Source organism: Labrus bergylta, chromosome 12, assembly GCF_963930695.1.
Source record: "Labrus bergylta chromosome 12, fLabBer1.1, whole genome shotgun sequence".
Classification (NCBI taxonomy): Eukaryota; Metazoa; Chordata; class Actinopteri; order Labriformes; family Labridae; genus Labrus; species Labrus bergylta.
Genome location: NC_089206.1, coordinates 14,389,526 through 14,413,509, shown reverse-complemented (window position 1 = coordinate 14,413,509; position 23,984 = coordinate 14,389,526). Strand labels below are relative to the sequence as shown.

Genomic DNA, 23,984 nt, shown 5'->3' with positions numbered 1-23,984 from the left:
CCCGTCAAATCGATCTAAATATTCCACTACCGATCTCTAAATTAAAATCTTCTTTACTGGCATCACCACATCTTTCAACCTTTACTGACAGCACCTCCTCCCTTGACCTCCCCTTCCTTCTCCTCATTCCTTTGATGACCCCGGGGGCATGGCCATCGTTAAAGAGGCCGTCATTGGTCACCTCTGTGTCCTGTGTCCTGTGTCCTGTGTCCTGGGTTGCCTTTTTTTTTTTTTTTTTTATGGCTGGAGGTCCCACCTCATCAATTGCCCGCTCATGCACACACTTAAATGCTCTCTCACTCACACACACAAACACACATATACACATAAACGCACGAGACTTCCAATCAATTAGTCTTGAGATTTAAACAAGCGTTCAAACTCCCGGGTGTTAGTCTCCCTAAGGCCAATCAGATTGTGTTTTCCCGAGCCTTCTTACGCCAGCCAAATTATACTAATTAGCTGTGTGTGTTTGTGTACGTGCGTGTCTGTGTGTTTGCGACTGACACTAATTAGCAAGGCTAGTGCACCTACTTCCTCAGGACCATTTCCTGTGATAGTAATTATTAGGTATGTGTGATAAATTCCAGGCCTTCTTCCAACCATCCAGAGATAAAAAACTGAGAAAAAGAAAGGACAGAGTTTAATACTCAGAGGAAGTTAGAGAGGACGGTGATAAAAGAGTGATGAAGAAAAATAAGAAGAGACAATGAAAGAATGATTTGACTCTAGAGGGGTGAACTGTTTCACAGCCCACTATGAGAGAAGTTTTCACAAGTGAGATCTTCCAATTTCTTCTTCTGTGGTCAACAGTTGTCAATCACTGCACTATTGTTGTTATAGTGCATCATATTCACCTCATCTTCACTATGTCAGTCTTCAGTTAAAGACAAGACGTTCTTTCTTACTCTGGAAACACTCTTAAATCTCTGTCTATCAGCTTAACTTGACACACACACATACAGACCCTTTTCTCACATATTCGACTGATGCCTTTTTCAGTTCATCAGCTTCATAAGTCAACTCAAGCCTTCAGGCTACTTCATCACTGACTTAAGGAGACAACACTTCTTATGGCCGCTACATGTCTCACAAATCCTTTTCCCTATGACAAGAAGTCAGCAGTTCCTGCAGTGTGCAGAAAACAAGAGTGTGTGTTTATCTGTGTGAAGGTTTATACGACTCATGTCAGGGGTTACATATTGTACAGGACATACAAGAAGCAATAGGTGTGCCTTAGCTTGCAAAAACCTGTGTGGACATAGAGAATAATAAAATATTAATCATTTAAAAAAAGCCATAATTGATGCTAAAGCAGCCAAACCCTGAAATAAGCCAGCTCAAAAAATGGTGGTTGCAGAGTTCAATTCAAGATTATGATATTGTTAAATACATAGAGTCTGTCATGAACTTACAGTACCGAACAAGAACTCAGAAGCTGGATCTCTATACGATGAAGCCCTCTATTGACCAAAAAAAAAAAAACCTCAAAGGAGGAGGAGGAGAAGGGTGGAGCATGCCTCGGCCCTGACATAATAACACACCTACAGGCCCGACAGCCGACACACATGTTGAAGGTAAACACGCGTGTCAGAGGGCACGGGAGCACAGACAGACATGATGAATGGCCCGAAGTTCCCACGAGGCGACACACATACAAACTTGCTCGTAGAGAGAGGAAGGTGATGTGTGGTCAGCCCCTCCTCATCACTGCAACACAGAGAATCCCATTCACACAGCGCCAAGTAATGTCTCATCATTACTTATCACAACAATGGCACTGTAACACCACACTTGTCTACATGTGAGTATGCGTACATGTGTGCGTGCGCCGTTTCAAACTTTCTGTGTGTACATTTGAATTACATTTTTAAACCATTTAAGTAAAAACAATGTGCTTGGATGAGTGTGTGAGCGCACATGCTGAATATGTGTGTAAAGTGTGTGTCCAGGCCCCTCAGAGAGATCAGTGAGCAGGGACATGACCTTGCCAGTACAGCTGGTCTCTCTGTGTGTTTAGTCGGAGTAACCATGGCAACTACTCTGTGCAGACAGGATGTCTACATCAGGGATTTTAAAAGTCATAGCGTCGCTACTGCTCTAAGCTTCATTATGCCATGGATTACTGTAACTAGCCAACAAACAGACACATGAACACTATTCAGGGACACGATCTAAATTTAGGGCTTCAGGATATTATTCATGATATTTCCACTTCCTTTGTCTCAATGTTAAAGCATTAACGGCATACAGGAAAAAAACACATTGAGCTTTAAAGATAGGTCATTTATACATTTAAAAGAGTATGTTTCTGTTCAAATAGTCCACAAGTTGTGAGCAAGGATTGCAGCAAAAGATGCTGTTTTTAGTCCAACACATTTTTAAAGGTTGTGGTATAGGGATGCCCCCATAGTGTTTTTTTGTTTTTTTTTGCTGCCAATTACGACACTGATCATCATTAAGTGAGATCTGCCAATGCACTGCCAATGAGGATTATATTTTGTGTTTTGTTGTACCAGCTGGTTCAGCGGTTGGTCAGTCTTCCCTGCTTTGTAGGATATACTGGGATCTCGTACAAGTGGCAGAGTAAACTGATGAAAAGACCACAGAAGTCAACATGCTCTCACTTACTTTGTTCAACAGATCAGTTGAAAAAGTAGCAACGCAACAAGTATCCTACAGTGAGGATAACTGAAATACACAATATGATGATTCATCAATCACGTGTACATTTATACAATTATTAACAGACTAAAACAGAGTATTATACCTATTCAATAGGCTAAACAGTGCAAAAAGTCTAATAAATGAAGGCCATAAGTCTCAGAACATTCAATAATCAACTCTTTAAACTTGCTTTGGGACTCCAAAAACTCTTTTCTAGTAACTTGAATGTCTCCGAAAGCACTGATGAGGTCTTATATTCACGAAGCAAGCGGCAAAGTAGATTGTTTAACGTTATTTTGATTGAAAACAAGAGTCCACAAGGTGCCTGCCCAACATCTACAGGAGTGTCACCAGTTAATTCAACACTAGTTAATCTGTGACAGTGGCACAGTGAACAAGGCGGGGACTACACTACACCGCACACTCAGTGATTCTCTCAGTCGCAGATATCAGAGTATAAACAACAGGTGATCTGTTTTTGTGATAAGTAACTGAAAGCATTAATTCCAATCTGATTGGCTGATCAATTGGAGCATTCCTAGTACATTAGTAAATTACCTTATCAGAAAGTAAAATGAATAAGAAGGCCAAAGAAAAAGCACAATGATTTTGTCTTTCAAACTCAATCTACATAAACATACCGGTATTTAGATTTTTCACCAAAATTTGACTAAACATGTGTACATCTAAGATAATAATCATCACAGGTAGTGCAGGTGTTGGTTGCTGTGTGTTGTGCTTAATTGTTTTATCCTCACCAGTTGCCCCCCCTCTATCTAGCTCCTCGTCCAAACAGACTTCTTCCTCTCACCTCTCACACCTCTAGTCCATCTTCCTCCCCTGTTCTTTTTGCCACCATTGCCTCCATCCTTCTCTTCCTCCATCCATCACCTCCTCTATCAATCACTCACTCTATCATCCCTTTTTTTCATCATTTACAATTTCCCTCCATAACTCTCTGCTACATCTACTCTCCTTTTTTTTTTACTGGTCCTACTTTAAAATGTCTTTAATCTTTCGATGAGCCGTCATGGAGCTACTTTTTCTTTGCTCTGTCTTCATTTTCCTTCACTAGAATGTAAACAGAGATAATATCAGTTGCATCATCAGAGTCTACAGGAGGGTCGTTCTTAAAATAAGCCTCCACAGTGTTGTGGTGTGATGCGTTTTCCCCCTTAGACTATAGAAACATGCCAATGTCTACATTTTCAAACAGTCAAAACACTTAAGTTCTCTATTGTGCACCTAGACCCTGTGAACCCCCGACTTGTTAAATGACTAGCTCCTCTGAAAGCCATATGTGTCTCTGTGTTACTGTGTGTGTGTGTGTGTGTGTGTGTGTGTGTGTGTGTGTGCCTGAATGTGTGTGTGTGTGTGTGTGTGTGTGTGCCTGAATGTGTGTGTGCACGCGTGAGAATACTGTACAGTTTGGTGGAAACTCAATCTGGTGTGGGGTGACAGAACAGACCCTCACTGCTCCTTATAGATCAAGCATTTAGCCATATATGTGAAAAGGGCAAATATGAAAATGCACTCTCTCTCACTATCCCCCACTCTCCCTTACGCACACACACACACACACACACACACACACACACACACACACACACACACACACACACACACACACACACACAAATGTGAAAGCACGCACACACCTTATACGCTAGGAGACCCAGCATGCAATGAGAGGATATTGAAAATGATTTTTCCCCCTCTTGTCTCTTTCATTAACAGTGTTGAAAAGCCAAGAGTCTGGTCTCTCTCTCTCTCTCCCTTTTATACACACACACACACACACACACACACACACACACACACACACACACACACACACACACACACACACACATACACACATGTAAAAAAAAAATACACACAGAGAGCTCTCAAGTTCACTGGGGAACGTGCCTCACATGGTTTGCTTCAGCTGGTCTTCTTGACAAATGCCACATTACAGCGGAGAAAAGGAGAAACTTGGCATTCAATCAAACTTCTCTCATGATTTCTAAGATTTGAAATACTTCAGTTTGTGTAGCCCCTCCACTCCATCCTCCCCTCCCTCTCATTCTTTCTCTATCTTTTTATTTGCGTTCCCTCCCCCCCCTCTCTCTTGTTACCTCTCTTCCTCTGCCTTATCTTTCCTGCTTAGTTTTCCCTGAACTAACTTGGACCAGAGTTCTGAGGTTGGAGTACGACCCCCTTTTAAAAACAAGAAAGCCAACGTTTGTGTGAGTATGTGCATATCTGGAGACATGACTGATTATATGTGAGTTCCACAATGGTTGTGTGTATGTTCTGCATGCGTATCTTTGTGGCTTGTTCAGATGTAAGTCAAGTCTCACGGAGCTTCGCCCCTCGCAATTCAACAGTCCTTTAATCCTCATCATCAGTGACCCCAAACCCCAAACCCCCTGCCTCGGACGTGTTCACAGACACACACACAAAATCTGATGCAAAAGGACCCCACACACAAACATACGCACACATGTTCACACACTCATGCCCATTAGCGCTTACCAGCCGAGACTTGCATTCAACATAAAAGCTAAGATTCCCATGTACTGTGTTGTTGTTGTACTGTAAGTATGCTGATTTCATCAACATACATAGAAGTGCAGATTGTTCACAACTAAACAACTCTAGGATTGGTCATAATGTTTGGATGGTTGAAATGAGAACAGTCAAGGAAGATGGTTTGCATCACGAGTGCTTTTGCGGTCAGATCCCTGCGCAAACTTTGCACTCACACATACTATAGGCTGAAACAAACGCAAGCGCACATTCTTTAAGATCTTGCGTGATCTTGTGAGGCATAATGGATTTTTCTTCTTTAAGTTGTGTTTATAATACACATGTGCCAGCCTTCCCTTTTGTACTGCGCTGGCTGGCTGACATTAAAGGCATTTCTCCGCAGCACATGACAAGCAGATATGTGGCTCCCTCAATCAGAGCGCTCAAAGCAAACACACATGTAGCCGCTCCACTGACAGATCACTAAGCTCACTTACACATTCAGACAAACTCGCTGACACACACTCACACATGGAAATGCAGCCGCTAATACACCCTTTTTCTTGGGGTTTCCTAACTCTCTCTATCGCTTACAGGCAAACAAACGGATAAAACAGCTGCACAGATATTTGTCCGACCTACTCCTTTTAACTGACTGCACCACCTGAACTCAATAAATGTAACTTCATAAGGCAGCCATGAAGGATGGCTGATCCCGCTTCAAACAAACCTCAGCTCTGGTATCTACGTATATAACATTTATGCAGACATGCACATGTGAACAGGTGAGCAGGTAAATGCAGGTTACTGCTGCAGCAATGGCGCTGCTGGGCAGGGTAGTGAAAAAGCACCCAATGAAAAGCTGAGCCAATCATTGCAATGTTTATAAAAATCCACGATCATAAACTTATACGGGCTGGCTGTTGAGTCACTACCACAAACACTTGTGGTTTGTTTTTCCTGACAGTTTGTCTTAATGTGATGCCAGCAACAGTTGCCCTGCAGTTCACAACAAGTAAATACAGTTTAATGTATTCTTAATGGTTAGATAGCTATGCTGAAGTGTCTCTTTTACTGATTAGAAAAATGCAATTAAATGATTGGACGGGAAAAAAAGCTTACGGCTGCATAGTTAGAGATCATCAAATAGATATAATTACTTTGTAGAAAAACAGAGTATGACACTCACTTCATCTCCAGAATCTCCTCCAGCTGCTTGCGTCTCTCCTGGCGTAGACTATTAAGGTGTCCGTCTCTTTCATGCAAGGACTGCTGAGTGGAGGACAGGTGCAGTTTGGTGGTGTCGAGCTCTTGGCGGGTCTTCTCCAAAGCCCCCATCAGTTCCTCCAACTATTTAAAGAGAGACGCATGCAGATAGGTTTAAAAAGTATACAAACATACCAGGGAATTCACCAAGGATAGGGTTATTTTGATCATGATAAATAAATTCAATAAACAAGGGCTGCTGCATGTCTATGAATGCACAGTCACGCATACTCATGGATATGTTTTAGTAATCAGGTCAACATTTATTGACAGTATTTTTTCCCCTTTTTTAACAGTTGTGTGTAAGAATTTGAGAATAGACTGAAATGACTGCCTAAACATTCAGACAAATTGATATTAGCCTCCAGATGCAGGTGAAAATGGAAACACTGGTTCTTTCTCTCTCCCTCCACTTATTGTATCTCTCTCTGAAAAGTGTGGCCCTACTTTAGAGCAGGTGAGAGGAAAGCTCAAACCCTGACCTACATCCTCTTCCACAACACAAGTATGCCCTCCAGTCATGCAGGCCTGTGTGTCCTACTTGATCTGTTGTTTGACAGACAGGATGTGACCTTAGGGCGTCTTTATCCAGAATCAGGAAGTGTGCAATCATCGAACAACAAGTGCTTTACAAAAGGATGCAGTGCTAGGTAGTCCAGCTTGAATGGAGTAAATGGTAGGAAATGAGGACATTTATTTATCTTTGTTTTATTCTGATGATTGGCAGGTTTGTGATATGAGATATTCAACTAATAGATACTAAAGGGTTGGATCTAAAATGAACAAAGGGAAAGAAAGAGAGGGAGAAGCTAAAAAAAAAAGAGAGATAGAAAAAGAGAGCAACCGGGGAAGCACTCCATGGGGTAGAACAGGAAAAAAAAGAATGGGCCTCTTTTATGAAGAGGCCAAATCGTTCACACATTTTCAGGACAATCTGCATCTCCACTGGTTTTCTAGGTGTGTTCCACAGATGTCAGATAAAGCACTGCTCACTGACTGGTCATGAATATCACATAAAGTAAGAGAGAAGAAAGAGGGAAAGCAAAGCAAGTCGGGAATACAGAACCTCCAAATGGTGGGAAAGGGGCAAACCTAAAGTCACAATTTCCAAGAACTGTTACATAGCATTGTTGAAAAGCTAAACTCTGTGTGCCTGCCAAAAACAACATGACCTCAGTGGTATCATCATCATACACCCAATATCAACAAGACATCCAAATGTCCAAAATAAAAAAAAAAGTTGTATTTTTGACGTCTTCTTTTAGGCTTAAAAGAATCCAAATCTAGCCTTTTCATCTTGAAAGCCAAGGGTCACGCACACACAACTCCATTTACACCCACCACATGTCTATCAAACGTCATGCGCCAACTGGCTCCCTCCCAGTCCCCCATTAGTCCACCGCCCAGGCTAGCCCTCACTTCACAATCACATCATTAATAAGGAATACAATGCATTTTAGCGAAATTAGGGACTTAATCAGCTTAACAGCGAGCCTGTGCGTGCTAATTTAGCTCAACTTCAAGGCAAAGCCCCCCAGCCAGGCTAAAGCTCGCTGAGACTGGCCCAAAGCCCCTTTAGTTGTTAAGCTGATTGGGGCTCAGAGGTAAGGGCCAAATCCCTCTTGTCTGTTTGCGTCGGTGTTGCTGGTTCAAAGGCCTAGTTCAAACGCCACTGAGGAGGGGAGAGGGAGAGAGGGTGTAACCGAAACAGAGAGAAGGGAGAGAGAGGGTGGAGATAATGAGGCGAGACAACTTAAGAAGGCAGATGGGAGAGAACGAGGCTCAGGGACAGCGGATGAACAGCAGGAACGACTGCAGGAGAAAGTCCAGATAGACTGAGGGGAGCAAAGACGCAGTGGGAGACTTAGAGAGCTGGGGTGTGAAGAAAAGTGACCCATGGCATTACCTATGCTCCATTTCAGCAGGTCAGGTTAATGGAAGACTTTCAGCGTATTACACATCATGAGACTGATTACACTGGGACAGAGGGGAGAAGAAAGGGGAAAATCAAGGAAAGAGTTAGGGAAGGGGGGTGGGGGGCAAAATGTGAGAATGTGAGTCTGGCAGGGTGCTATGAAACTGTGCCAGGGTCAGGTGATGAGGTTTCAGAAGGACCTGTTCCTCTCTTTACACTCTTAACACCTCTCTCCACACACACACACACACACACACACACACACACTATTTTTTTTCTCCTGAGTGTGAGGTAAGGACTGACGATGGTGTAACTGTATGTTAATGGTAGGTTGACTCCCTGACTTTTTGTGTGTTGACGTCATGCTGGCATGTGAAGTTCAGACAGTTTATAACACATAGCAATTAGCATCACTGACTGAGTAGCTTCAGTGCCAGGTGTCGATTGTAACCTGCAACTCTACTCCAGTTCAATATGTGTCAAGCACAGTCGCCAATATGACTGTATGCTGGCTCGTTATGTTCTCAATGTGTAAGGGTATATTGACTGAAAATGAAAACATGTAGAGTATTGCTTTTAGGGATAAGGAGTCTTAACATGTCACAAGATGGGAAAGGATTTCACTGACAATTTTGGCTACACGTCGGTAAACTTAGGTCAAAGCTGAATCATCCATCTCCATGCGTGCGAAAAAATCCCACAGACATAAATATCTTCTTTTCTTTTGGACTTCTAACTGAATCAGAATATTGTTTGATAAACACAGTATCCATGCTGACCGTAAGTCGAGCGTGTAAAGAACAGAAACAGCAAAGAAAGGGAAAAAACAAGCCACAGTTAGCGTTGGCTCTCACTGAATTTTCTAAACTCAGATTGACCTTCTCTCACTTCCCCCCTTCTGCCCACCAATCTCTTCATCTTCTAAGTTCTCCTCTATCAATTTTAAAGCTTCTCAATGTATGTGTGAGCGTGTGTGTGTGTGTGTATGTGTGTGTGTGTGCGTGTCTGATTTGAGGAAATACAGCCGCCATTCTGCCTCAAAATGTTAATTCTTGTTTTAACCGCAGATTGCTCTCATATTACTAGTGGCACTCGTAAGTAATGCAAGGTCATTCTCATTCAAATGCACGCTCACTCCGGGAGGAAACACTCTCCCTCGGCCTGTTTCTCTTTCCCACCACAGACACACCTACGCTCTCACACATATAGAAACGCACACATGTGTGCTTTTTTTTTTTGGACCCACTTAAAGATGTAAGCAGCTGGCAGTCAGACAGAGGGATAGATAGCAGCACATGCAGAGTGAAAGGACAGCCTGTATACAGCAGGAATACAAGTCTAAATATATTTCAATGAATTCTGATTGTATGCACAAAAACTGACAGTATGTACAACATTCGCTCATAGAGAGGAGGATGCTCGAATTCTGCTTCAGTTTTGTCTAGGGGGAAAAAAAAGGACTATTTTGGGAGTAAAATAAATTAAGAAGAAAATAGAATTATAGTGATCCATTTTGTTATAATGGTATTTGTTGGTTAAGAGCTACATATTAAGTTATTAGGGATCGTATTAACCACAGTTTACTAGCAGTTACACTTTTGGCCACATGGGAGTGCAGTTAAGATCTCAATAACTTGGCACTGGTCCTTCTTGTCCCTAGGTGAGCTGTTACCTGTGCTCCTTTAAAAGCTTGTGTAAGGATGTGTGACATTATGTGCGGGTGTATGAGTGTGTTTTGGTCTTCCATCAGTAGGTGGAACACTTAGTAAACCTGTCTCTGCGCCTGAACACGGTCAGCCTCCTCCTGCGCCCAGAGAGCCTCCCTATGTGCCGAGGTGTTCATGCTCTCCCTCAGTGCCTTCTCCAGCTCCCTGATCCGCTCCGCTGTGTCCCGCATGGCGTCCTGGGAAGCTGATAGAGTAGGCTGAGCAGCGAAAGGAGTTCACAGGAGGAGACGGAGGTTTGGAAGCAAAGTAGCAAAAGCCGGGGACAAAGTATTTTTTCTTTGAGTATAGTTTGTTTTTAAAACGTCATCATCATTTGTTTTTGCACTAAGAGATCAATGAATCTGCAAAACAGAATGTGTCAGTCTTTTTGTTTAAAGCCAATGTAAAATAGAAACAAATGAAAGACTTGAGGAAGTTAAAAGCTGTGATGAAAGAAGAACAACACTTCTATTAGAGAAAAAAAGACACAGAAAAAGCAAAAGAGAGTGATAAGTGATGGATAGAGGTTTTGTAAGTGCTATGAACTTTTCCTTCATCTATAAAGAGTGTGTGCATGTGTGAGTGTGTGAGCCTGGTGTAGACCGTGTGTGTTTGCATGCTCAGTTTGTGTGTGGCCTCTCTGACACCTATGGTGAGCGGGGGAAAAGGATCCCTCTCCACACTGGGTGATGGAACTGCGAAAGAAAACACTGCGCAGAAATAATAAACCCCCGACTCTTCCTTTCATTTAAAGAAAAAATACTTTCTCTTCTTCTCCTCAAAAGTTGACTTGGCTTTAAGTTCACACGTTCACACTTTTTATGGAAGCAATGTGAAGCCTTGGAGACTAACTGGACAGAGTGTTCAGTTACACTTGTTGCTAAACACAAAATAAAGAGGTGCCAAACTGATTCTCATCAAGTCCATGCAAGCAAAATACAAAATAGCAATTATTTGTCTGAAAATAGGTAAATATTATGGCTCACATAAACGACTAATCATGAAACATAATGTCAATACAGCCACAGTTAATCAAACCTTACATCAAGAGAGGAAGCAACACTTAGCCCACAATAACAACTGTTCACTGAATGCATTGTAGAGCAGTTCCTGGTCATCTAAACCAAATTGAAGAAAGGCAAGCTGAGTGTTTTGAGAATGAATCAATCAAGCAAATGACGAAGACAGGGTGCACCTATTAAGATGCCAGAAGGTGTGCTCAAGCCTCAGACATTGTGAACGGCAATGAGAATGCTTAGGATACTCTCTAGAGTGCGACACAGCAAAACTGGTAAAAAAAAAAAAAAAAAAAAAAAGATTATTTCACACTTTATTGTGAAATGATGACGTTTCACTTCATCTCAGAAAATGACCATAACCTTTCAATTAATAGCCCAAGCTTCTATTTACTTCAGTCTATGAAATTACACTGCCTGTATTTGGGACAGGAGAGAGACTGGCCTTTCATTATTTTCAAACAAAACTTGTGCACAGCCAACAAGGCAAAGACTATAAAATTGTAAATTTCAAATCACAATTTCGCCTTGCATTTTAAGACAGCCAATCTATGCCAACTTCCATCAATGTGGGGGAGAGAGGGAGAGACCTCTGTTAATTATCACTGAGTGCTGGTAAATGGACTTAAGCATGTTTAGTGCTTTTCTAGTCTTCTGACTACTCAAAGCACTTTTACACCGCAGGTCACACCTACCCATTCACACAGTGATGGCAGAGGCTGTTATTTAAAGTGACCATCAGAAATAACTAATCCCATTCATACATTCTTACACATCACCAACAAAGCAGCGTGAGCAACTTGGGATAATAGTCTTGCCCAAGGACACATCGGACATGTGGCTGCTGGAGCAGGGGGTTCAAACCCGACCTTCTCGTTAAGTGACTACCGACTCTACTAACTGAGCCACACCGCTGGCCTATTAGTGCTTGAAGCAGATGTTACAGCGTTAAAATGTTGTCCCTCCTGTCACTCACTCAGGTTTAAACTTCTTTAGTCTTTATGCAGATCACCATGCAGGAGACTTTGAGAGGCCGTGCTCACGTTCTGTAGATGCACAAGCTCATATGAATCTACTGTAAACTTCTTTCTTCTCAGACGTTGAAGTTCATTTTCATTTTGTTCTCCTTATTTTGATCCACAAAATATTTTGACACTAAATGCATAGGGCCCTCTAATTGAGGCCTGCATTTATATGTGGAAACATGAGGCAACACCTGGCTAGACTTGAATTGGGATGGGCTTTTATTTGAAGTTATATCAGGTCTATACCACAAAACATCTTGTAAGAATAGTGGAAACATCCAAACCACTGTATGAATTAAGGTGTTCCCATGTTCTGCAAAATACAACGTCTCAGCAGTATAACCTTCATGTCACATAGTCCAGTGAGTATGACCGTTTGCTAATGTGTTTTAGAAGGAACTGCAATACTTTTTCTAGCACAGAAAGTTAGTATTTTGTAAAGGTGTGTGTTATATTTGTCAGTGATAAGTGCATTGGACTAGTGTCATATTATCACTCTCTCTGAGAGCACTCACAGGAGGTACAATTTTTGAATTGTAAAAAATGAGCTCCAGGCTAAGCAGTGCCACAGCAAACACATGGCAAATCTATTGTGAGCTCATGCGAGGAGATGCAAAATGCATGGAAAACTTTCAGAGACACTGCCAGAAACATGCATATGGATGGCTTTTTAACTGCTGCTAATAAATATTCAAAAGTGAAAATCGGTCCTGGGTCCATACCAGTATCATACACACACTCAATGAGGTGGAAAATGACATCACTCCAACTCAAAGATTGATGTCCAAATTCACAGCTAATATCAAATGTATTGGCTCAATCATAAAAAAAAGTAATATTTATGACAAAAAAACAGACTTATTCAGTGATAGTGGCTTAAACTGAAGCAGTATGATTATTCCTGAGTGTGATAAAAAAAACATTTTGAGGCCAGCCAAATCACAAGTGGATACTTGTGGATCTTCACGTCAGCATGACACAGCTGGAGGTGAGCGACCAACACCCACACACACACATACAGAGGCAGGCTGTGTGTGTCAGCAGACCAAAGTTGTAATTGGATGTGACAGACAGCCAGTAATTCGATGCACCAGAATCAACAAGTTCTTGTCCTGCCCCGCCCAGTAGACAGAAACATTCACATGTACACACACACACACACACACACACACACACACACACACACACACACGGACACCCTGCTGTGAAGAGGCTGCCAGGGCTGGACCCCCTGTTCTGTCGAATAGTGCTACCCATCGAGATGTGCTACCATGCGGCTCTGTGCAGTACAGGGAGCATTATTTGTTAGGGGCTTTTTTTGTCTATAAAAATATGCTTCCTGTTTCCTTAATGTGCAAATGCAGTGCTATCTTTTATAGTGATTCTGTACTGGGAGCATTATTTGATAGGGGATAATTGTCCATTGATAAATGCTTCCCCTGAAATCTTAAAACGTGCTCCCTTTACTCTGACAATGCATACGTAGTGAGTAGTAATTTAATATATACATGTAGCTATTTGTTCTGGTAGCATTATTTCATAAGGGAGATGGATAGCCTCTGCTATCGTTTTGCGCTATGGAAGCATTTTTCAACAAGGCAGCTCATCTCAACAGAACACCCCCAAGTGTAAGTCACCCAGCAAGCTGTGTCTGCCTCTGCGTGTGCGTGTGTGTATACATGTGCCCCATACATGTGTGTGACTCTCTGTGTCTGTGCATATCAGTGTGTGATGTAAGTCTTATTAGTAACAAGAGAATATTGCTGGCTGTTAAAAACATAAGAAATGGGGGGAAAAAAAGGCAAAGGAGATAGAGAGAGTGGGGTGGAAAAGAAAGATAATTGCCTCTGCACCACCAATCATCACCTTATACTCTTGGGAAGGGCCATTATGGAGTCTGGCCCTTTTTGGTTTGATGGAGGGATTATAATCAGTTAAATAAACGAGCAGAGAGTGAGAGAATGCATATTTCCAGCTGCTATGTACCTATGATCCTTAACTTCACACAGGCACACACACACACACACACACACACACACACACACACACACACACACACACACACACACACACACAGACAGGCATACAAACCACTTACCCGCATAGGCAGACAGGCAGACTGGAGCATCTGTCTCTGTCAGAAAAGTCAAGTGTGCAGCATTTACCACTTTGTGTTCTGTTTCATGATCTAAAAATGTTTAAGTATGTGTGCTTAGGCAGGAGCTTCATGTACACTTCATTCAAGTGTCCAGACGGATGGAACAAGCTACGGCCCAGCTCAGGCTACAGTTTTGAAAAACCTAACCAATTTAAAAACTCTTTCCATCACATAAATATGGAGAAAACTGATGTACAGTGTTCTGTCACCACAAACACCTCCAGACTACAGGACATAAAATGAATGTGGCGTCACTCACCACCGGATATCATTTCATGTTAATAATGTTTGCAACAGGGAGCAGCGAACCACCCTATGTGATCTCTAATGATCCCACATAATATCAGGGAGCGGCAGATATAAAGGAAACACATTCAGGAAGGAACCTGCTGTGCTAACACTCTGCAGCAAGAGAAAAAAATGCAAACAGAAGGCTTAACAAATCTGGATGAGTGAACAGTTGGGGGGGGGGGGGAGTATGGAGTGTTGCTAACAGATAAAAGAGCAAAAAAAGGCAAAAAAGGCCAGTGCAAAGGCTTGAAGTGAACATTTCCGATGTGTGTTTTCTCTGTGTTTGTGAAGTGCAGCGTGCCGCGATGGAGACGATGGAGCGAAGAGATGCTATCATCTTTTCCCACATAAACTCTCCTGGAAAGACGGGGCGAGGGAGCAATGAAGGAAGGCCCTGTTTGTTTGTGTTTACCCTCGGAGCGTGGTGTGTTCCTGATGGAACCAGAGATAAATGGAGGGAGCAGGGAGGGAGCAAAGGAAAAGAGAGAGCGAGATAGAGGTTACAACTAAACCTGGCTGCTAAATAAACACAATGTACGGAATGCATTCTGTACATAACATCCAAGTCGATAGATTTTGAGCTGTAGTTAAATCATGACTAAACTTTTACGTGGTTTTACTTCTACATGTTGTACTGTATATACGTATATGTAAAGATTTTACCAGTGTTAAATACTTTCCTCATCATACAACATTTTGTACAGGTGCACTTAAAACAGATGGAAAATTCTGCATTATAACCTAACTTAAAGCATTTTGCAATTATCCAAACCGTTTGCAAATACTGTAGGTATTCAAATTAACAAAATAGTCATTTTAAAAATAGACATAAATGATTGTTAAACTTGTTTTATATTAACAGATTTCACATCTACACACGGATTGAAAATGTGTTCACTCAAAAGGAATTGTGTCCTCTCTGTCTCTATATGAATGTTATGTGTTGTTTTTTTAATCATGGTTTGCGTTTGTCCTTGTCTGCACAAGAGAGAAATACCATCGTGTTCAACTGTTTCATTGTATAGCGAGAACAGATCCTGTTTTTTGTGTTCATGTTGACTAAAAGGGATAAATAAATACACATACAGAACACTTTCATTCCACTGTAATGCATCAGGTAAATGGAAAGTCAGAGGGGCAATCACTCAAGCTCTTGCTTGACTTCACTCACTCCTTGACAATTCTCTTCAGAGCCACTTTGCCACTGCTGCAGGCTGGCATATGGATCTGATTTCAGCCGGACTAATTGATTGTCTCTTCCAATGAATCTGGGAAACACTGAGGGAGGGCAAGAGGCATGAGAGGCTGGGGGGGGGCTCTATGATCAGGCGAGCAGAACTGTACACAGCAGGAGTAAGAGAACGCAGTGATAGAAGAGAAAGGGAAAAAGGTAAGTACTATTAGAGAGTATCTGTATGAGCCATACTGCCCTCTGATGAAGAGCTTAACTAGAGGAAACAAGGCAACTGACCTGTGACAAAGAGTGTGGATGTCCATCAATCATTACGTCTTTCCTCATCTCGCCCGGCACTATTTGCTTCTGGATGTTCGGAGACCTGATTTGCCTTCAGATGGAGAAAGAAGAACAAAGGAAGAGATGCTGAATCAATAAAGAAATGTTAACCAAGCTTTAAAATAATGGAAAACAAAATGTTTGGTTTTTGAAACAATATGACCGTGGTGTATATCGTACATGCATAAAATACTTTCACATGCCTTATACTCAATATACAAAGCCCCTGTTTCACTTTGAATACAGTTTTCATACTTTTGTCTACACTGTTAGCTTATATTGAGGTGGTATTTGTTGCAGAGTGTTTATTATCAATACAATACTGACATCCAAAATGTAAAATGTTTAAACACGATGTGTTTTTACTATTTTTCTTGATTTTCAAAGTTAAACGAGGGCTGCATATTGCATCATACAGGTATATTGAAGGGTTTAGTGTGTTCGATAAAAGAAAGAAGCATTGTGCGTATGTCTAGTCTTAGTAACAAGACAGACTGGGACAAGACAGAACTTGACCGATGGAGGTGAGACACAACTCTGTAAATCTTTCAACAACCAAACACACAAACACAAACGTCGACAGGAAATGCAAGCTCACGCACCCACACAAACACACACTGTCAAAAATAGATGTGTGCAAAGAGGTAGACAGGCTGACACACACACACACACACACACACACACACACACACACACACACACACACACACACACACACAAAGGGCTTGTGTTTATAGAAAAATACATTTTGGCAAGTTTAAAGACAGTGCCAGAAAACACGCTCGCACACAGGATAATAAATCTGCTGTCGTGTACATTTTTGAGGCGCTGATTACAGAGCTGAACCCTCTATTAACCAACCAGGTTGGCTGTGTATTTACTTCCACCGTTAAACCAGTTTCTTGTCATTTACCGAATCACCTAGCCACAGAAGTATGGCGCAAACTCAGATAAACACAAAGCCACACACACAAATGTAAAAAAAAGAAAAAACATAAATGAGCACTGAAACACATACAAACGCTCACTCCATGAACCCTCTCGCAGAAAGACATGCATCCGCAAACCGAGGCACCATACAACAGACACAGCTGCACTTGTACACAATCTATATTTTCTCACAAACACTCTCAAAATAGAATCAAAGCACCCTCTTTGCACGCCGGGTTTGGCCTTCACACAAAAAAAAAAAGGCATAGAAGGTACCAGAAAGCTGACAGTGACAAATTAGCGCTTAAGAGAACCCTCCAACACTGTAAACAGGCTGTGACCGAGCAGCTGCTAAAACGCACCACATTATTATTCCATATCCACGCCGGTGTGTTTACTCAGGGTAAAACCTACAAGCTGCCCTCACATATGAGCAAATATTTGCTGTCACAGCCTTGAGAATGGTGTGTGTGTGTGTGTGTGTGTGTGTGTCCGCTTTTACGAGTGATTTTGGTGTGCAATTAATGTGAAATAAACCTAACATACACAAGAAGATGAATAAATTGACTACACACTTATACCGTCCCACACACACACTAGAGTAGTTTAAAATCCTTGGAGGATATTTTTGTTATAGTTAGAGAAAACAGAGCGGTAAAGGAGTACTTCATATCAAATTTATATCTAATATCCTGACCCCTTATGAAAACACACACACACACACACACACACACACACAGACAGACACACACAAAGTGATGGTCCATTTATTACGCCTGTCGTTTCATGTACCTGACTTATTCCTGTTTTATGACTGTGCTGTTGATTTTAAAAGTTTTCTTTATCTTTTTTACGAGTGGGATTTGAAAAGTGCTGCATAAATAAAGATTATCGCTTGTTTCTGTTAACATTATGAATGAAATAAAGGTACACATGCACGCATACTTTCACAGCGAGGAGGAGGAGGAGGAGAATCAGTTTATAGTGAGATCTTTGATGTTTGTGTGTGTGTGTGTGTGTGTGTTTTTTTATATGCTCAGAGGCATGTCTGTGGAGAACAAACTTGCCATGAGGGCCATATCAGCTATCACATACAGCCGCTACTGGCACAGGTGTATAAACCATCAGACGCGCTGGTCCCCTCTGATAGCTGATACACCCCCATCGACCCATCAGTGCAAAATGAAGTAAGTGTTTTGACCAATGTGAAGGCAAATGAGGGCTTGCGGAGTGTGAATAAAGAGCAGATGGGCTGGGCTGCATATGAGTGGAAAATATGAAGGAGAAATGTGATTTGTTGATTGCTGAAATGAGTCAATTCATGGGGGGAAATTGTATTTTATTGGCGTGACATTTCTGAGAAAGATTAAGTGAGAGGGAGAGCGCTATGCATGAATCCAGCCATTTCCTAAACCAAGCGTAATAAGTAATTCTTCACATTTCCTTGTGCTTTTTTTTTTCACCTGGAGCACTCCAAATATTCACCTTCCAACATAAGCAGCTCCGCTTTATTCCTGGCCGTCAAAGCAAAGCTCTGCTCTCTATTTCTATATTATATAATTTCCTCTTTATCTCTTCAACACTATGTTAGTGCTGCAGGTGCAACTCCTTTTTTTAATTATGTTGCACCAAATACAACAAAAGTCATCTCATGACACTTAACAATACGCAGATCGAGGGTGTACATTTTTTTTATTATTCAGAGAGATTTAATACCTAACACATTGCTACAGTGGAAAAGTAAAACTTCAGCAGTACCAGATTCAATGGTGAACCGTATCTGCCCAGACCGGAATATCTCAACACTGAGTAAAACAAGAAGTTGACCAGTCTGTTTCAATGCTAAAGACACCTGTGAATACACAGAAAGGCATTTTCATAAAGAACTCTTATACACAGAGACTTTAGAGGTAATCTGTGTATTGGCGTGTATGCGTACAGATGTTCTGTTTTCAAAGACTGATGCTCTCAACATCTGGTGTTTGATTATAATCATAGGAATAAGGCCAGCAATGATTGGTCTGTGTTTACTTCTTGGTTTGTGAGTGTGTGAATATTTATCATCCAACGCTGTGGGATTTTTATCCACTGACCGACCATTACCAACTCAACTACCAACATTTCCTTCAGTTTCACCCTAAGCACACATACTGTATGTGCACAAATACACACGCACACAAAGACACACACACCTCCCTTTTCCTGTAGCCCTCCCCTACATACCAGAGTACTTTTCAGGTCAATAGCTGAGATATTGTGTGACTGGGAGGTTGAATTATTTCTCAAAGTTTGGCCCCGACATCATGGCAGACATTAAAAATGTAGGACTGTAACAACATTTAGAAGAAGGCTTTAATATAAGTCAATCCGTTCCATCTGCCCTGATGGAGCAGATGGAAGGCTATAAAATATGCATATAATCCATCGTTTGTGTATAATCTAAGGTCTTGACATAAAGCCTGAGTCATGCGACAAATGGAGCGTAACTTGATTGGCTGGGTGTTGGTTTGACTTGTTTTTGAATTGATTGCTTTCCAGATGTTTAATTGGAATTTCAAACCTCGTATATCTTTGCATCTGAATTTGACCAATCAAATTTCAGCAACTACAAAATGTATTAACCAAATTTTATACCTCATATTTTGACATCTAATTTCGGCCTGTCTCATTTTTTCATACTTGAATATCTTATTCTGAATTGAATAAGGAACACAAACGGAACCTGACTCATATTATCTAATCTTTTCAAATGACAATGTAAGTCTTCTATATCCAAATAAACTGCTTAAAGAGATAAATAACAACGGCTTTCAGAGCTCTACTTAACCAATCCAACTATAAGCATTAGTGTAAGCAGCTGATACAGATGCCTTCTGTAAATCCTGTTACATGTCTCTGAACATCCAAGCTGATTACCCCACAATAACACCTTCTAACAAAACAGCACCAAAAACTCCAACAATAACCTACAGTCAATCTGAGATCTACACTCTAAAATAGCAGACAGTAATTCTCTCCTGTGCTGGAAGGTATTTATTACAATGAATAGCTGGCAACATTTATCTTTTCTTCTCTTTGCTGCATTGCCAAGAGGATGAGAAAGTGTATACTTCCTCATCTGTTCTTCCCTAGTTTCTTCCAGATAGTGGTTAATAGGTCATCTGACCGAGGTCCAACAGAAACACTGATTAAAAAGACATTCATCCTCCTCGGGGAAATCTTGCACAGTTTTATACAGAAGTCCAATCAGCACACAGGGCCCCTCCTGTCAAATGATGCATGTTGGGACTGTATTTATGTCTTATGTCATTTTTAAATCAGAGTTTCTACTCTTTATTCTCATTATTCTCTACTTTTATCTAAAACACCTTTACATAGTTAATATAAACATATATCAAGTACTTTATTATGTGATCCTGACTTCAAGAAATACTACTTTATTTTGGATCCGTATATTTTGGCAGCTGAAGTTGAATGACAGCAGTTGACTTTTTCTGATAACCTCTGACTGACCTGCAGTGACGTCTGACCTGTAGGCACTGACCTGAGGGTAGGGGTCAGACCAGTCTGAAAGGAGTGACTAGCTGACTCTAATGAGACAGCAGCCTCGATAAAGAGACAAGAGATGGAAAAGAAACTCCTGAAAGTCTAATCCCTTGCCCCAAAAAAAAAAAAACCGGCTGTGCACATGAATGTACGAAAAAACTCAGGGCACAGATCAACACACTCTTGTGACAGCTGTATGTAGGGAAAGGTATGACGCATGCACATACACCTTGAAACAGAGAGTGGACTGTGTGAACAAACTCTGCGGGAGCTACTGTATCCCCATTATACTTGACTCTTATGTGTTCCCACACAGCTTGAGTCAGCACTTGGGTTCCTTGCCAGAGTTGAGAGTCCGTAAAACGGGTAATGAATGAGGCAGGAAACTATGTTGGATACAGAACATGCAGCCCATCCAGATAGATTTTACACCACTCTGAAACATAGCTAGCATTATCACACCTGAGGGGGCAACGATGGCCTACTAAATTGTTTTTTTTGTTTTTTTTTACATGTGTTTTACAGTTGTGGCTACTTTTGTGGTACCAGTAATCTTCTAATAGAAAAACCATCCAACATAAATCTACATATATACGACCTGCACTGACTAAAGTAACTGTGTCTCATTCAGACCTGAACTACAAGGGATACAAATGGATGCTTTTTTCTTGGATTCAACCACAAACTTGATGTCAACATCCAGTGTCTCTTTGCTGGCACTAAACAACCACTCATTTGGGTGCGTATACACACCATGCCAATCCATAAATCAGTTGATAATTGAGTAGCACTGTGCCAGTAATAAACAGAGTAATATAAACAGCCAGTGTCTGGGATACTGCACCTCCCACTGGCATGCTGTTGGCTGCCTGCCTGGCAAAATCAAAAACGTAAATGCACAAACACTTGCTGTATGAACTCACAGTGATGCAATGAGAAAAACACAAGCACTTATTCATGTCATGATTTACTTTTGTTTAGTTAGTTTATTCCTCGTTTTGTTGTTTAGTAGTCTTGTCTTTAGTGTTTCCTATATTGTTTAGTATTTATTGCCTTCTATGTCTTCTCTTCTTTAACCTGTTGTCTGTGAACTATTTTATTTCTGATATAAGTCTGCAGCGTTTCCCCTTGTATTTTGTAGTTCTTGTCTCCAGTGTTTCTTGTCTTGTTTTGCTTCCTACCTTTGTCTGTGTTCCTGACTCTTCCAGGTATTTCTCCTTGTGTCTCCCAATGATACATTTTTTTCCCTTGTTTATGAATTTTTGATGGACTTGAAAAAGTACGCTGTAGTTTGCCTTTTGTCTTTTCTTTGTTAAATAAATTATTCAGTTTTGTGATCTGCACTTGGGTCCTCTTCTTTGTTTTTTTCATGGACGGGACAACTCAATGATTTTACACTTGTGAGAAATACAATATGAAAAGAGAAGAAAAAAAAAGCGGAATAGTACTGATGGCACTGGTGAAGGGAACACAACAGAGAAGCTATAGGTCTCCAGTGATATGCATCAGGAAACGTATAAAGTCTCTAGTTGTGCTAATGCAGTGACAGGAATAAGAACCAGGATTGTTTTTCAGTAGTAGCATTGTACATTTACTGTCCTACTGGGATCGTCAAACATAAGATTGCTTCGAATTAAATTTGAGCCAAATTGCACAATTTCCAACTTATTACCTGGGAAAGTTTCACATCAACCCAACAATCATGGCATGGCGTCAAAAGTGAAGCTTATGGAAAATGTAGGCAGTATGATGATGGTATGTTTAAGAGGCACACTAAGAAGTACTTACCCTGGTCTGCAGATGCTGTTACAGAAAGAAATAGTAAAACATTAAGCCAAATGATTCAAAATAACACATGAACATAGGTCACCTTGTGCATTTCCACAGTGTTGTTACATCAGGGAAAAATCATGACAGTGTGGAAGTGGTCTTAAGTGCTGGGAGGACACAATCTAGACAGTTTATGTCTTGTGGATTACTCTTTTATAAATAGAACACTTGAATTGAGATCTTACAAAAATCTGAACACTGCTCTCTGAGGACACCCAGATGTTGTCCTTAGATAGATATCTATGTCATTGAATTTTGACCCTCACCTCTCAAGATCAGCAATTTTCTTCTCCTTGCACGATTTGTCCGTCTCAGCATCTCGCAGAGCTGCCATTAGCCTTTCCACCTCTGCTTGTGACTTCCCTGATTCCTCTCTGTTGCGGGCAACCTCCTGCTCCAGGAGCCTCAGGCGATCTGTGATGTCTGGACATTTCCTTAATGCTTCTTCCATGTTTTGGGTCTTTGGGAAGGGGGACAGGACACAGAGATGGAATGGGTGCATTGGGTGAAAATATTGCAATACTGTACCAAAATGATTTGGAGACCGTTTACAAGATTTTGAACTCAGCTTTTCTAGCCCTGTTCATTTTAACATCCTTGCCGGCTTAAATTATCTTTCAATATAAACTGTTGCGTTGAAACTTCTTCAACCTCCATTAGCCTGTAATGTAAGCAAATTGAATAGCACTTTCTTTTCAGTCGAAATGAAGCAGCTTCAGACTAGTTTTAGATAAATATAGCAAAGAGTTGTTTCAGTCTTGTTATGAGACTGACTGAACTTAAAACAGATTCCTTTTCATGGGCTATTAAAGCAAACCAGGCCATTAGCAGCAAAGCTGCTTTTTTCTTTATAATTATTTTCAATGCCAGTTGGTGCTGTCGTCTGGTTGGTAGCGATATACAATACTCAGTGAAAACAATTTCCTCAGAAAAGATTCACAGTGACCAGTTTGACAAAAATCCTCACACAGCATGTAATAGATATAATCATCAAAGTGATAAAACCGCTTGTTCCACAGTAGCTCAGCTTAGTTCATAAATTGCACTATAATTATAAAGCCAAAAAAAAGGGATGGAACGGCATGATAAAGGTAAGGCAGTATTATTTAATTGTAGCCTGGAGTTCCTGTGAAGTCGACATAATGCCAGCTAATACTGACAAAATGAAGAGGACGGAGTCAACATGAAGCTCATAAATTACACCTGAGGCCAATTTAGTGCAGCTGGGACTTATATTGCTGCTTAGACTGACCAAGTAGAGCTAAGTATGACATAGTGTTGCTTAAAAGGACAAAGGACAGACAGGACTGATGGATGTTGAGCTATGCATGAAAAAGCACAACTCCCGACATATTAAAGTTAAGCTAGTTCACACAAACACACGACACACAATGCTAGGAATAAACAAGAACAGAACCTACCGTGGGGCTTCCTGCTGGTAGCCCATCTACTTTTGCTGGAACCTAGAAGTAAGTGCAAAAAGTTATAAAAAGATGGAAAATAAGAATAAAGAATAAAAAATAATTATGGTCTCAACATTGTACGGTCTGAACAATTTGATACAGAAAATTACACAGGGTCAGTTGTGAGATCATCCTGCATGAGGA

The 23,984-nt window shown here is 41.0% G+C and overlaps 1 protein-coding gene across 7 annotated transcripts in view; it reads right to left on the bottom strand.

Annotated features, from left to right (window-relative positions):
- The window catches only part of LOC109996130 (ERC protein 2), a 150,289-nt gene that overhangs the window by 62,758 nt on the left and 63,547 nt on the right, over positions 1-23,984 (bottom strand). For 6 of the 7 annotated variants that reach the window (XM_065961255.1, XM_065961259.1, XM_065961261.1 and 3 more), the window contains 6 exons: positions 23,799-23,840; positions 22,644-22,837; positions 22,336-22,350; positions 16,030-16,123; positions 10,134-10,286; positions 6,371-6,531 (listed from right to left, as the gene is read on the bottom strand). In XM_065961255.1, the coding sequence (XP_065817327.1) occupies positions 6,371-6,531; positions 10,134-10,286; positions 16,030-16,123; positions 22,336-22,350; positions 22,644-22,837; positions 23,799-23,840 (659 nt within the window). The remainder of the gene's footprint in view (positions 1-6,370; positions 6,532-10,133; positions 10,287-16,029; positions 16,124-22,335; positions 22,351-22,643; positions 22,838-23,798; positions 23,841-23,984) is intronic. The other variant, XM_065961260.1, reaches the window with a different exon arrangement.